This window comes from Panthera pardus, unplaced genomic scaffold, assembly GCF_024362965.1.
Source record: "Panthera pardus isolate Hobbes unplaced genomic scaffold, ASM2436296v1 HiC_scaffold_4, whole genome shotgun sequence".
Lineage (NCBI taxonomy): Eukaryota > Metazoa > Chordata > Mammalia > Carnivora > Felidae > Panthera > Panthera pardus.
Window position 1 is genome coordinate 18,813,315 of NW_026526969.1, and position 13,598 is coordinate 18,826,912.

Sequence of the window (13,598 nt, forward strand, 5' to 3'; positions counted from 1 at the left end):
ACCTTGGGGATGGGGTGGGGAGATGTGTAGGGGTAGGAGTGGGGATGGAGGGAGAAGGTGGGCGATCAGAGGGCTGGGCTGGGCCAGAGTGTGGAGGAGTGAGAAGGCAGGGCCCAGAGGGGAGCGCGTGGTGAAGCTGGGATTTTGTACCATTAGAAATTATCGTTTCTAGAAAAAGTGACGGTGATGTTGGCCAACTGGAATACTCTACACTTCTCTGGAGTTTGTCTTTTCTCAGGTGGTATCGCTTAGGCTTGTGTGCTGAGCAGGGAGGAAGGGGCTTTGGTCCAAGCAGTGTGAGCACCGCCGGGCCGCACACTCTCTGCACGCCTCCATGCCGGCTTGTGCGGGAGCGTCCTGGGCCGTGCGTGCTGGGGTCCCTGACGAGGGCTTGCTCTGTTGCAGGCGCGGGGTTACTCCCCAGAAAACTGTGTGTCTTTGCCTCTGGCGTTTCCTGAGGCTCTTCTGTCCAGGTTCTGGGCCCTGCCGAGGCCTCTTGCTGTGCCTCTCTTTGTTCCGGCTTCTCTTCCCTTTTCTCCAGGTTCAGGCCTATTTGGAATCTGGTAACGGCAGGAGCTTCGAGGCACCCTTTATTTGGCCAGCGCGAGATCTGTCAAACACTTTGTTCTTAGGAACCGCGGCTCCCGGTGTAGGTCGCGCAGGGCTTACCGCTAATGGTGTGATACCGCTGAGATGGTGTGTGCTCTCTCCTTCCCGTTCTCTGTGAGCGGGCATTGCACTTCTTCAGGGGCCCCACGCTGTACGGTGACGCGGTTTCTGGACGGTGTGCTCTTTTTGTATTTTCTGAAGAAGTAGGTTTACAGTAGAAGTAGGTGCAGTTTTAGAAATTTAGTGAACTCTCAGTATTTCTACTGCACTCAGTGGCTGTCGTCAGTTATACCTGCTGTCATTACTGTAACTCCGTGCCATCCAGTAAATCCTTGCTTTGAAATTGTGAAATTTTCCTTGTGCCTACACAGACACCCGACAGGATCTGAGTACACTTTGCTGATTTTTTTTGCAATAAAATTTTAAAATTTGTGAAAAACATTTCTGAATTTTATCTGAAACTATTCTTTTTCCATATTTAATTTTTTTTTTAATGTTTATTTTATTTTTGAGAAAGAGAGACCGAGCATGAGCTGGGGGAGGGGCAGAGAGGGAGACACAGAATCTAAAGCAGGCTCCAGGCTCTGAGCCGTCAGCCCAGGGCCCGACGTGGGGCTCGAACTCACAAACCGTAAGATCGTGACCTAAGCCGAGTCAGATGCTTAGCTGACTGAGCCATCAGGCGCTCCTGAAACTATTATTTTAGATTCGGATGATGTAGTCTAAAATAAAAGGACGTTTATCACCTATCTTCCACATTTAAGTAGGAATCATCGCCTCAAAAAGGGAGACGATCTGCTTTCTTGATCCATAGCAGCCCCACCTACGTCTGAAGGGACTGAAGAGGAGGCCCTGCCTCTGAGAGAGGGAGCGGGCCGCCCACGGAACCTGGGCCGGACTGCAGGAGCTACCGCGTACCCACGGGTGTCATTACCTTCCGGGTCGTGTCTCTGAGCAGAATGTTTGGCATCCTGCCATGGCGCCAGTGGGGCTGCAGCCTCCGTGGCCCCTCATTCGGAGTTTTAACAGTAAAGGAATTTCGTGTTGTAATTGTACACAAGGAGCTCTTTCAGTGCCACACATTAATAAAAAGCCACTGTGTTGGGGCGCCTGGCTGGCTCAGTCAGTTGAGCGTCCGACTTCGGCTCAGGTCACGATCTCACGGTCCGTGAGTTCGAGCCCCGCGTCGGGTTCTGTGTTGACAGCTCGGAGCCTGGAGCCTGTTTCAGATTCTGCGTCTCCGTCTCTCTCTCTCTCTCAAAAACACATAAACATTTAAAAAAAAAAAAAAAGAAAGAAAGCCACTGTGGCGTCTTACAGAGAAGTCACGTTGTCCAGGCTGGAGCAGTGCATGTGAAAGCTCAGAGACCAACGAGCGTTGGGCCGTGGATGCTACTGGGTGACAGGTAAAGAGGCTTGGTGCCGCCACAGGCCGTGGCGCGGCGGCTCGCTGGGTTAAAGAGATGGCTGCATCCCTCCCGGCGAGTTGTACTTTTGCCTCACATGTGGATGAATCCCCAGATACTGCTTGTATTGCAAGCATTAAGCCAAGCGTTGGCTTTGAGTCTGTGAGCCCAGATTCGCATATTTAGGAAGAGAAAAGCAAACTGTGATCCTTGCACATGGATGAAAACTAGACGCTCGCAGTTAATCCCACCGTCGTGTTGAATCTCTACGGCTTGGAAGCTGAAGTCCCACGGATGATCTGCACGTTTCTTGAGCTGAGCACCGCACCATCCTTCAGCTCCTTGTCGATAACACTGGTTAATCCCCCGGCATTCAGGACACAGGGAAGACTCGGGAAGACTCCCTCGTCAGCGCCACACGTGCCCCTCACCGCCGTCGACACCAGAGGAGTCCTGGATAGATTTTCAGCACGGATTCAGTGAGGTCTGCCACGCCAATCCAGTAACGCGGTTTGTATCCTTTCAGCTCGAAGACTTTGTAGACACCCTCAACCGCCATCCCGGGAGGTCTCTTCCAGTTTTCACCGTCATTGTCTGCTCCCGTTCCTGGATTCGGTTCCCGGAGAGAAAAGTCTGCCACGTTCACTCCACACAGCCACACGAAGAGTTGCCACGTTCTCCCGGAATCCATCCGTGGCTGCCGCTGGGATGAATGCCAGGGTTTCAGTTGGAAGATGGCGAAATGTCACGGAATCCAGATCACACCCGCTTCCCATCAGACGGTGTCCGGGCGGTCCGCTTAGTTTCCAGGTCACGTAGGAGAGTATCCACTGGGTTGGAAACCACAGTCACGACACAGCTTGACTAGAGGTGGAACGGTGGATTTGAAGGCGCTCACGCTCCTCTGGCCTAGACTGAGCCGTCCCTCTCCCTCCTGCTGACAGACCCCTGCAGCCACCACCGCAAGCCCGGTCTCGGTGACCGAGTCTTCTGTCGGCCACAGTCTCAGGCGTGCGAAGGAAGCAGCTCCCGCGTAGCAGACCCAGCGTTTCTCCTTTGAGTTCATCTTCCGAAACATCCCGACCAGGGCAAGTTGGTCAGCGAGAGACTCTCCCAGAGTGTTGACGGCACAGGCCGCTCCAACTTGGGCAACGCCCGCTGCCATGGTCTTACCGGTGGCGGTCCGGTTTTCCCCAGCGCCACCGCCGTGGCAGCGGAGAGACAGCCAGAAGAGCCGCGCAGAGGCGGCCGAGTCGGCGGCGTGCGGCGTGTCTTTCCGAGGGCGCAGGAGCTGCCCGGAGTGCATCTTGTGACTCTTACTGTCTGTCCTGGAACAAACGCGTCGACAGGTGTGCCGGTGGTGCAGAGGCAGCGGTGGGTGAAGCCACGGGTGCCAGGTCACGAATCCAGGCCGTGGCACCTAGCCGCGCGCAAGCGCCTGGGCTCTCTACAGCCAGCACGCGCTCATGGCGAGGGAAGAACCCCTCCACACTTGTAAGTAGTCATCACCGAACTCTCGTTTTGTTAGTCGTGTGCATAGCGCAACGGGAAGTGTGCGGGACACGTCTCTGCCGCCGACCCAGCTGTGAGCCGCCTCAGGCCGAGCCTTTGGCTGTTGGTTGGCGCCGGGAGTCAGACCCCCTCTCGTTCCGTGAAGACCGTTTTCACCACAGAGTTTTACTGGCGAACGATGGTCGTTCCAACTGGGCCGTGTGGCCCTTTTTTCTGGGAGGTGAGCGGCATGAGCCTGTCAAGACTGACAGCTGCCAGTGTTTGTTACCGGTGACAAAATCGGAATTAGAATTTTGGGAAACGGTATCTGTTTCTGTGACCTTGCCATCTTCCCAGTGCTTCAGGCCTTTTTTTGAGGAGGTAAGTAGCGATGGTAATATGTTGAATTTGTCAGCACTGAGAAGGTCTCCATCGTAACCCAGCGAACCACCGTCTTTCAGGTGAGTGCCGTGTGCCGCTGTAAAATCGCGTCAGGGCGGCAGAGCCGTTCAGAGCGCCAGGTGCCCCGATGAGCTGCAGGGTCCCAGGGCCCGAAACGCCCATTGCTGGGGACTCCGCTTCCGCACGGCAGCGGACCTGGCAGGAGCCGCACTGGCCGAGCAGAGGCGGAGGCGGGCCAGAGCCCCCGGTTCTCGATGTGAGGCCACGTGCTAACGAGGTTTGGCAAATGTGCAGCAGGCTCATGCTTCGCGTTAATTATCTTCGTTTTGGAAAAAAGTTACTCTCGAATAAAAATGGTGCTTATGTTAGTATGTGATGGGTTTATTTTTGTATCTTACGAATTAAATAAATATTTGAAAATGTCTCTGTCTTAATTTCTCATACATAAATATCAGTGGCTGAAACCCATATAAAGGACGTCTCTTCGGGATCTTCTGTAAAGTTTGAGGGTGTGAAGGGGTCCCAAGAGCTAGTGTTTTAGAGCCAGCTGGCCACGGTCACTTGTTCCTCCATCACCTGTGTCAAAGCCCAGTGTGGGAGCCTTCCTGAGGCGGTCAGGAGAGCCACTTCGGGGTCCTGGCAGTCCTGCTCGGCTCTCCTGGGTGCGACCGTGCACTGAAACGGCTCAGGCTTGCTTGTGGCCTCAGGCTTGCATCCTCGAAAGTGATCTTTTCAGGGTATGGGGGGGTGCTGCTGGGCTGGTGTGAGGAGGAGAGAACCGTGGCTGTGGAATCAGGAAGGAGCGTCTTAACCCCGTCACCCTTCGAGAAACGAGCGTCCCCGTGTGTGGAGCAGGGCTGCGGTGAAGCCCCGCCTGCCTGCCGACCGCGCTCCGAGAGTCCCGGGCTCGGGGGTGCAGGGGCACGTGCCGCTGGCCAGAGAGGGGAAAGGTGCCTCGTGCAGGAGTTGGGGGTGCCTTTTTAGGGGAGCGGGAATTGACTTTTGGAAGGAAAAGACTCAAAGCGATGCCTTAACTACTTAAACTTTTCAAAGGAGATCCCCAGCAGCCTGTTGTAAGCCTGGGTGAGCGCGCTGTGCGACTGGGTTGTGACACTTGTGCTCGTAATGGAGCTTCGGACCCTCTGCGTCTTGCCTCGGGTTCATTTCAGTGCAGCCACTGGGTCCAGTCGACCGGCGCCAGCTGTCACCTCCGGGCCGTGTGGCTCCATGCCTCCTGCTTGCACACGTGTGGCAGGGAAGGTGTGTGCTGGTTCGCGCAGTCGGGCGGGGCCCATCCGTGGGGTGTGTCCGTGGGGTCCTCACCACGGGGATGAGGAAGGGGCTTCCCTGCAGTGCCACGATGTTCTGTGGCTGAGCCGGTGCCGTGACTTCAGTTTCACTGGTGCAGAAACACCACTGGGGACGTTTGTGCTCCTGCTCCTTGTCTTTCTTTACTTCCTGAGGGCCGGTAGCCGGGAGTGGGCTCACCTCTCAGTACACGATTTCCAGATTGCCTTTTGGCGGGCCTTGAGTTCAGGGCCATAGGCACCGGTGCCGTGCGGGAGCGTCCCTTTCCAGAGTTGTCCCGGGGCGCTCGCACACACGCCAGGGCACCCCAGTAGGGCATGCGGGAAGGGGAGCTTTTGGTTTATTTAGGGCCGTTGAGAATGTGGCGAGGTCGCTTACTCTCTCTGGGAATTTCTAGCTTGTGTCCTTTGCTCAGTTTTCTGTTGAAGCTTTGAGCCTTTCCCGCCACTTTGTGCTCTGTGCGGTGCACGTGCTGACCCTGGATTGCGGAAGGTTTCTCCAGCCGGTCTCCTTGTTCACGTTGGTTGGTGTGCATTCCGAGGTGCTTTCTGTGCTCTCCTGGTCCTGGCCGCTACTGACAAAGTAACTCCTCCTTGCAGGCCCTTCCTTCCCTGCTCTTCCCTTGCCAGGAGCTGGATCGCTTTGGGGCTTCTGGTGACCTGGGATCAGAGTTAACTGTCCTCGACAAGAATCTTCCCTAGTTTCTCAAGCTCGGGGAAAACCAGAATATTTTATTCTGTCTCACGTTGACCCACATGAGGCTGCGAAGATGCCGTGAGGCCATGTCTTTCCTTCTTTCCTGCTCGTCTTCCCTGGTGCCGTGGCGCCCTTGGCCCGGTGCCCTTGCGGCCCGGCTGCCCGGAGGGCTTGGCGGTGGGATCCTTCACAAGCCTGGGCTGAATTTGAGCTCCCCTCCACACCCAGTGTAATTTAATTCAAGTCTCCCCGTATTATTTGTGGTCCTGAATGTCACATCCATTTGCTCTGTGTTGGGGCTTGTTGACTAGAAGAGGCTTTCTGTTTGATGCGTGTATTTCCGTGCTGCAGGAGATCATTATATCTCCTCTTCCAAGTCTTGTTTTGTTTGTTGGCTTTGTTTTTAAGTACTTTGAGAGGGAGGTACTGCGCTTTTCCTCATAGACCAGTTTTTTCGTTAAAATTTTGTTTAGTTTTACAAATCCACATGCTGCTACGTCCCCTTAGAAGTAGTCTGGGGCCACAGCGGGCTCTGGAGCGGGCGCTGGTGTGGTTGGGTTAGTCTGGGGGCACTTCTCGGGCCCAGTTGAGCCTGGTGGGAGAATACTGGTCTGCCAGCTTGGCTGGCCTCGCACACATACTAGGTGTCCCGTGTGCGCCCCGGCTCAGATACAGAATGGTAAAACTGTCACTGTTTGAAGTAACAGTTGTTTTATGCCTTTTCAAACATAAAACGCTATGTTCTCCAGTAGGTCCCCCGGACCAAGAATTTCCGTAAAGTCACACACAACAGAAACCGGCAACCGTTCACTTTAACCAAAAGAGATATAACCTTTAGACATTAACACGACATCTTTGAAACTCCCAGGAGTCAAAGTGAAGCATACTTGCTAATAATGTGTGTTAAGTCAAAGTCATGTTTCTTGCTTTCTCTTCCAAATTCCTGCCGTATTTGGGTTAGGAGTGCTTTGTTACTATGGTAGAAACAGCAGTAAGTTTTTTTTTTTTTTTTAAGGTTTCTTTTTTAATTTTTTTTTTTTTCAACGTTTTTTATTTATTTTTGGGACAGAGAGAGACAGAGCATGAACGGGGGAGGGGCAGAGAGAGAGGGAGACACAGAATCGGAAACAGGCTCCAGGCTCTGAGCCATCAGCCCAGAGCCTGACGCGGGGCTCGAACTCACGGACCGCGAGATCGTGACCTGGCTGAAGTCGGACGCTTAACCGACTGCGCCACCCAGGCGCCCCTTAAGGTTTCTTTTTTAAGAGCGAGCGCGCGCGCATGTGAGCACACACACGCTCGTGCGCACACTTGAGTTGGGAGAGGGGCGGAGAAAGAGAGGGACAAAGGATTCGAAGAAGGCTCTGTGCTGACAGCAGAGAGCCCGATGTGGGGGTCAAACTCAGGAACCGTGAGATCGTGACGTGAGCTGAAGTCGGATGCTTACTTGAGGCCCCTCCCCCCCGCCCCCCTAGGCGCCCCTACCAGTAAGATGTTCTCAGACGGAGTCCAGCACTTTAATTTTAGGGATTTGTGATTCTCGGCTACTCGGTGGTTTCTGAGTATCCAGTCGGGGGTCCCAGCTTGGGCAGGGAACACGTGGCCAGCAGTCAATATCCCGAGTTGACTCTCAGCAGCCTCCACCCTTCTGGGGGCCTCTGTGTTCGCCTCAGCTTTGTTCACATTAAAGAGGACGTGTGTCACGGTACGGGTCTGCAGCGCCGCCTCGCCGCCACCTGTGTGCTGCTGCGCGAATACCGCTGTGCGAGAGTTAGCAGCAGGCGACCGTGCTGGCAGGAGTGGATGCTGGCCCGCTTGCGCGGTGCGTCGCACTTGGGCCTCACGAGTCACCGGAGCGAGTCGGGGCTGTGAGGAGGCTTGAGCAAAGCTCACAGATGCCCTCGGGAAGTTCATTTTGAGCGGAGTTGGGAGCATTTCCGTCCCTGACTCAGGGCAAGCGTCTCATTCTTGCTTTCTTCCTTTCATAGGCACCAGTTTGTAGAAAATAACTTGATACTAAAGATGGGTCCGGTAGATAAGCGAAAGGTAAGCCTGACTCCCGCCGCACCACCGGCTGCCCGTCTCCCTGTCTGCTCTTGGTCAGGGCCTAGCCTCCTTCGGTTGCACACGGCGTCCTTGGTCTTGGTTCCCTTTCTCTAAAAGAGCATTTCTAGATTTGATGGCTAAGGAAGACTCAGCCACTCAGCGGAAGCCGTTTGAAACCACACAGGAAGGCTGTGGTAAAATAGAAATACAACCTCTCGTTTCGGGCTCAGGACCGGGGTTTTCATATCCTCACGAGTTGTTGATTTTTTCATTAGAATCGTTTTTCCAAGTTGTTATTTATTTGTGACCTTGTTATGGATTAATTAAATGGATTGTGTCAAAAATATCAGACCCCACCAACATTCTCCCATCTGCCGACACGGGCCCTTCTGAGGTCAGGCTCCCGGTCTCCGTTCCTGGCTGTGCCAGAGACGCCGCCCGGTGCGGTGTAGCAGATAGGGCTTCCGTCAGGAACACGGGGCCTTGCGGTGATGGTGGGCCAGCAGAGTCGGCTCGTCTTCGCCTGCCCGTGCTGCCGCTGCCCCTGCCCCGTGTGGCAGCCACGGGGGGGGGGGGCGGGGGGGGGGCGGGGGGGGCGGCACGCCCAGTGAGGACATTGGGATCCAGCTCCAGAAGGCTAGGCAGGCTGGGCGCTCAATTCCTCCTGCGCCTGTGTGGCACGAGAGGCCGATCCGTGGTGGGGAGGCTGTGTCTTGAGTGCGTGGGCGGGTGGTGGGCAGTGGGCCCGGTGCCCGGAGCTGCTTTGACGGCCTGGCCTCAGGGGCAGCGGTATGTGCCACCTCCTCCCTGAGGTGTCACTGCTGGGCCCTGACAAGCAGCCTCTTTTCGTTTTGCATCAGGGCTTGTTTGCACGACGACGACAGCTACTGCTCACAGAAGGGCCACACTTGTATTATGTGGATCCTGTTAACAAAGTCCTGAAGGGCGAAATTCCGTGGTCACAAGAACTCCGACCAGAGGCCAAGAACTTTAAAACCTTCTTTGTCCACACGGTGAGTTTGTCTCTCTGGGTTCTCCTTTGAGGGGCTGGTGTTTCTCCCTTTCCTGTGTCCTGGGGGCCCCATGTTCTCGGCTCAGCCCTGAGCTGGGCCAGCTTGTCTTTCTAAGGGGTCTGTGACCCTTCCTGCAGAGGTGAGGGCTGCACATATGGGAAGGAAAACCCCACATGCTCGCGTGCTTCCACCGGCATTGGCAGTGGCTGTAGCGGGACGACGGTCTCCTGCTCTCTCACACGACAGGTCGAGGTGCTGGTCTTGGCGGGATTCCCTCGGGTTCATTAAATCGGTTTTGTCTCCACAGCCGAACAGGACGTATTACCTGATGGACCCGAGTGGGAATGCTCACAAATGGTGCAAAAAGATCCAGGAAGTGTGGAGACACAGGTACCAGAGCCACCCGGACGCCGCCGTGCAGTGACACGTCCGAGGCTGCTGCCCTCGCTGCCAGGACACGTGCCCCAGCGCGGCTCGCCGCCATCGGGACGCTTCCAGACCACCTGCCAGCCATCTCAAGGGGGACGCAGACGGCGGAACCTTGCAGCTTTTTTATTTAAAAGAAAAGAAGAAAAAAATACCCAACCACACAAAGAACAAAACCAATAACGAAAAGGAATTCAGGGTCGCTTTGCTTGCTCTCTGTGCTCTGTGGAGGCTCCCCAAGCTCTCCTCGCCACGGGGACCCGGCACCGTGCACGTCCGCCTGATTCCCTCCCGGGCAAGTGGAACAGACTTGAGTCACCAGCTCTGCACCACACGCCCTGGTCACCTGTGGCCGAGGGGACGGGGTGTGTGTCTGGGCTCTTTCCGCCCCGAGGCTGTCGCAGAACCCTTTTGGCAGGGAGCTGTAAACCCTCCGCCCGGAGTTGGCCTTGGTCTCTGCGGGCTGGGAGTGTTCTTGGCTTTGGTCCGCGTGCTCCCTTTCTCATGTCCCTACTTGATGCCCCCCTGTGCCCCAGCAGGGCCCCTTGCTTGCCTTCTCACGCAGCTCTGGCTGTGAGATTTCTGTGGCTGTGAGTGCTCGCTCTGTGGGCTGCGTGTGGCGGGCAGGCTCCAGGTGGTGAGACGTGGCCCGGGCCGTCGGGGTGAGATGCTGAGGTTGGAGGGTGCCAGCGGGGTGTTCCGACCGAACAGCCTTCCAGGCGGTGTGGCCCTGTGGGGCTGGAAACCAGGCCCGTGCCCGGAAAGAGCACTGGCAGAAGCGGGCACCCGGCCGCACCAGGAGTTAGGGCTCCGTCCTGCTCCGTGTGAGGCCAGGGTGGCAGGGCAGATGTAGGGAGGCACCGCTTGGTGAGCTCCTCCCGAGAGTTTTTTCAGAGGGCGAGCTTTGCAGGCCTCCCCTTGGTCGGTTCGGTAGGGCCGAGAGACTCCGGGCGCCAGCAGGCTCCCGGCTGCCACATGCACCCTTTCCGTCGCGATCGAACGTTCTCCTGGCGAAACTCTGAGCGCTTGCACATCTCGGTGGCGAGGGTCTAAAAGCTGCCTCGTGCTGCCAGGTCATCTGGTCCCCATCAAGATGTGGACCTTGCCTGGAAGAAAACGTTCGCCTTGCACGAGGGGTAGGAACGCCACACTGGGGCCCGAGCATCCCGCCTGCTCGCTCCCTGGTTTCAGGGTTCTTCCTTGTGTTCCTTAGAGGCAGCAGGAAGCTGTACGCCATGGGGGGGTCCAGGATTTACCGGTCCTTTGATTTTCTTCGCTGCCAGTCCCTGGTGGTCACTGCTCTGCATTTCTCTCCCTGCTCAGGTTGTCCCTGGAGGGCGATCCTCAGTCCCCTGTCGGAGAGGGGGAGGCCCCTCTGCTTGCAGGCTGCTCACAGACACACCTCTGTCCCCAGGGGATGAAGGTGTCCTTTAGGCTTTCAGGAAGGCACCAGCGGAAGGCTCCCGTGGAAAAGATCCACCACCGTCCCCCGCCGCCCATTTCCCCCTCGACCCTCCGCCTATCTGGAGCAAAAACATCCGCTGCCCTGTGTTGACAAGCGGTCCAAATCCAGAGAAAAGAGGTTCTTCTCAAACTGGTTAGCCCGGGAGGAGTGCGTGGCTGTGGCGGTCCCGCCTCAGGGCAGCGCAGGAGGCGGGGGCGGGTGGTGGTTGGGAGCAGAGGCGCTGCCAGGTTTGCCGATGGCTTCCCCCCGGGCTGCGTGCGCTGCTCTGCACTAGAGCCGAGCCTTACGAGCCTTACGTGAGCAAGCAAGTGCGCAAGCAAGTGCCACCTAGGTGGGTGGCAAGGTGTCGGCGTGCTTGCCCTTGGGGCGCCACAGGGAGCAGGACCCTGCTCTGGGCTGGAGTCGTAGGTCAACCTCCTGTCGTCCTCTTTCTTGCTTGTGAAAAAGCTTACCTGTGTTCACCTGCTTTTGAGAAAGTCCGTCTCGCTTGGCCCTTTCAGGAAGTCCGTTTGCAGCTTTTTCCCCATATCGATAACTTAACTTTGTCAGCACACCGCTTCTGTGGCTGTGCCGTTAAGAGAGTTAGGGGCCTGCTCCTGCACAGCATCCTGGGATCTGGTTACAGGGACCCGAGCAGAGCTGGTATCGGGCTTTCCCAAGAGCACTCAGCTGGGCTGCTCTGGGAGAGACGCATCGGCCGTTGCCTTCTTCTCCCTGGTTGGCGCCACTACCTCCCGGGCTAACCCCTCAAGCTCCATCTTAACCTCCAAAACCAGAGAACGAGGGGTTCGGGGTCGAGCTCGCAGCTGACAGAGTTGAAGTGACTGCCCTTGCCTGAGCCAGTGACAGCTGAGCCCTTCCCTGTAGGCTACGTTTCTCCTCTCACTCAGAGCCTTCTCCTCCCCCTCCCCCCCCTCTTAAGGCCTATACTTCCTCTTTTCCTACCCTGTGCTTACTCGTGTTAGCTTTAGTTTTATCCAGCTTGTCCTTAGAGCTCCTGTCCCGGCATGCAGGTGCCTTACATTCTAAGATGTGGACGTAACTGTTAGTCTAGTACGTACACAGACATACACGGAAATGCAAATGATGTACCTAAGGCGAGAAAGAAAATGCCCTGTTTGATGGATCCAGGAGCCGTGTGTCCCGCTGCGAGAGGGCAAGGGGAAGTGTAAGTGCCAATCCGAAGAGCCGCCAAGCAGAGCCCGCCCCGCCCGCACCGTGTGGCCTCGCTGGCATGGAGGGGAGGGAGCGGGGCTGTGGTCTGCGTGGGCTCGTACAGCCCGCTGTCCTCGTCCCTCTCTGGGCACTCCAGGAAGCCAGGTTTGGGTGCACTTGTCTCTTGCCCTCTTTGTGTGGACCTCGCCAGGAGAGCGGGTGGTGGGTGGTGGTAGCCTGCAGCCCCGTCGGGTGCACAGAGCCCCACCTGGTGAATGGCACTGCATTGCACCTGCGCTTCTGAACCTCGGCTCTCAGGAGTTTGTTGCAGAGCTGCTCGGGAAAGATGCCTGTCACGGTCACGCCAGAGCTCACAGCACCCGCACCTGCTCCGGCCCCCGGAGGCCACGCTGTGGTATTTGTGGCCCATACGCGCCCAGGGCCGCGTGTTGTCACAGGGGCTCCAGGTGATTCTGTATTCTATTAAAACATTTGTTTTCGGGAAAAAAAAAAATCAACCGTAGGCTTGCCAACCCAGAAAAGACCACTGTGAACGTTCTGGTGTATAGCCCACCTTCTCCCCTCCCCCCATGCACACATTTGTTTTCTTTTTAAACTAAACTGGGAACATAAAACACTGTTCTGCATTCAGCTTTTTTCACTTGATAATTTATCTTAAGCATTTCTCCATGTCGTGAGCAATGATTAAAAAAACATTGTTTTCAGTGATTGTAGAGCTTAATGGTTATAAATTTTATCATAATTTATCTAACCATTTCCCTGTTGTAAAACACTTAGATGGTTTTTGGTTTTTCACTATTTAAATAATGCTGTGATGAATATCTTCCTAAATCTTTGATTTTGACTCTGATCTCCCCCTTCCCCCCCCATTCCTAGAAGTCATGTTTTTGGGTTAAGGAGTTTGTTTTAAAGGTGGTTTTTTAGTCCTTCCTCCGTCTTCATCTGATGCTTAGATGCTCAGAGTTCAGTGCAGAGCCTCCTTGGTTGTGTCCTGAGGATTCTGAACAAATCAGTTTCTGGTAAGGGGTGTGTTCCAAAGAATGTTTTAATAAGACTGCTCTTTTCTTTTTTTATAATGCTAAAATGACATCCTTATTTAGGTCCGTTTGTGGCAGATTTTTTCAAAAGCTAATTTCCTTATCTTCATTGAAGACTCTGGTTATGCTTGCATGTTAGTTACCGTCCCGTCCCCGCTGCTGCGGCTGTCCAGTGCTCCGTGATCTCGTCAGAAGCTCGCGCTTTGTGTCCACAATGGTACTGAATGTGCATCTGCACAGTCAGCTGAGAGGAAAAGTGTTGAACTGACCTTGCCACATGCTTACTGGATGATTTGTAGTCAAGTTCGTACACTCAGTACATTGGGCCTTTCGGAATCAGTAAAAGAGCAAATTCTCTACTTGAAAGAGACCACGTACACAGTTGGGTTTTGCGGAAATCTCATTGCCCTCATTCTCTCCAAACGGTGGGACTCAGTAAGAAGGTCTTAGCGGTTCAGTAGCGTGCAGTGGCTAGGCCTTTTCACTGTGGAATGTGATTGTCCTGGCCGACACGGTTTAAGGA

At 55.3% G+C, this 13,598-nt stretch overlaps 1 protein-coding gene and 1 pseudogene across 6 annotated transcripts in view; one reads left to right on the top strand and one right to left on the bottom strand.

The window, feature by feature from the left end:
* PDPK1 (3-phosphoinositide dependent protein kinase 1) overlaps window positions 1–9,599 on the top strand; it is a 77,509-nt gene extending 67,910 nt beyond the window's left edge. For all 6 annotated transcript variants that reach the window (XM_053893824.1, XM_053893825.1, XM_053893822.1 and 3 more), the window contains 3 exons: window positions 7,901–7,958; window positions 8,819–8,971; window positions 9,279–9,599. In XM_053893824.1, the coding sequence (XP_053749799.1) occupies window positions 7,901–7,958; window positions 8,819–8,971; window positions 9,279–9,395 (328 nt within the window). In that variant the 3' untranslated portion in view covers window positions 9,396–9,599. The remainder of the gene's footprint in view (window positions 1–7,900; window positions 7,959–8,818; window positions 8,972–9,278) is intronic.
* Window positions 2,282–3,337, bottom strand: LOC128774761 (L-lactate dehydrogenase B chain-like; annotated as a pseudogene).
* Window positions 9,600–13,598: the final 3,999 nt, after the last annotated feature.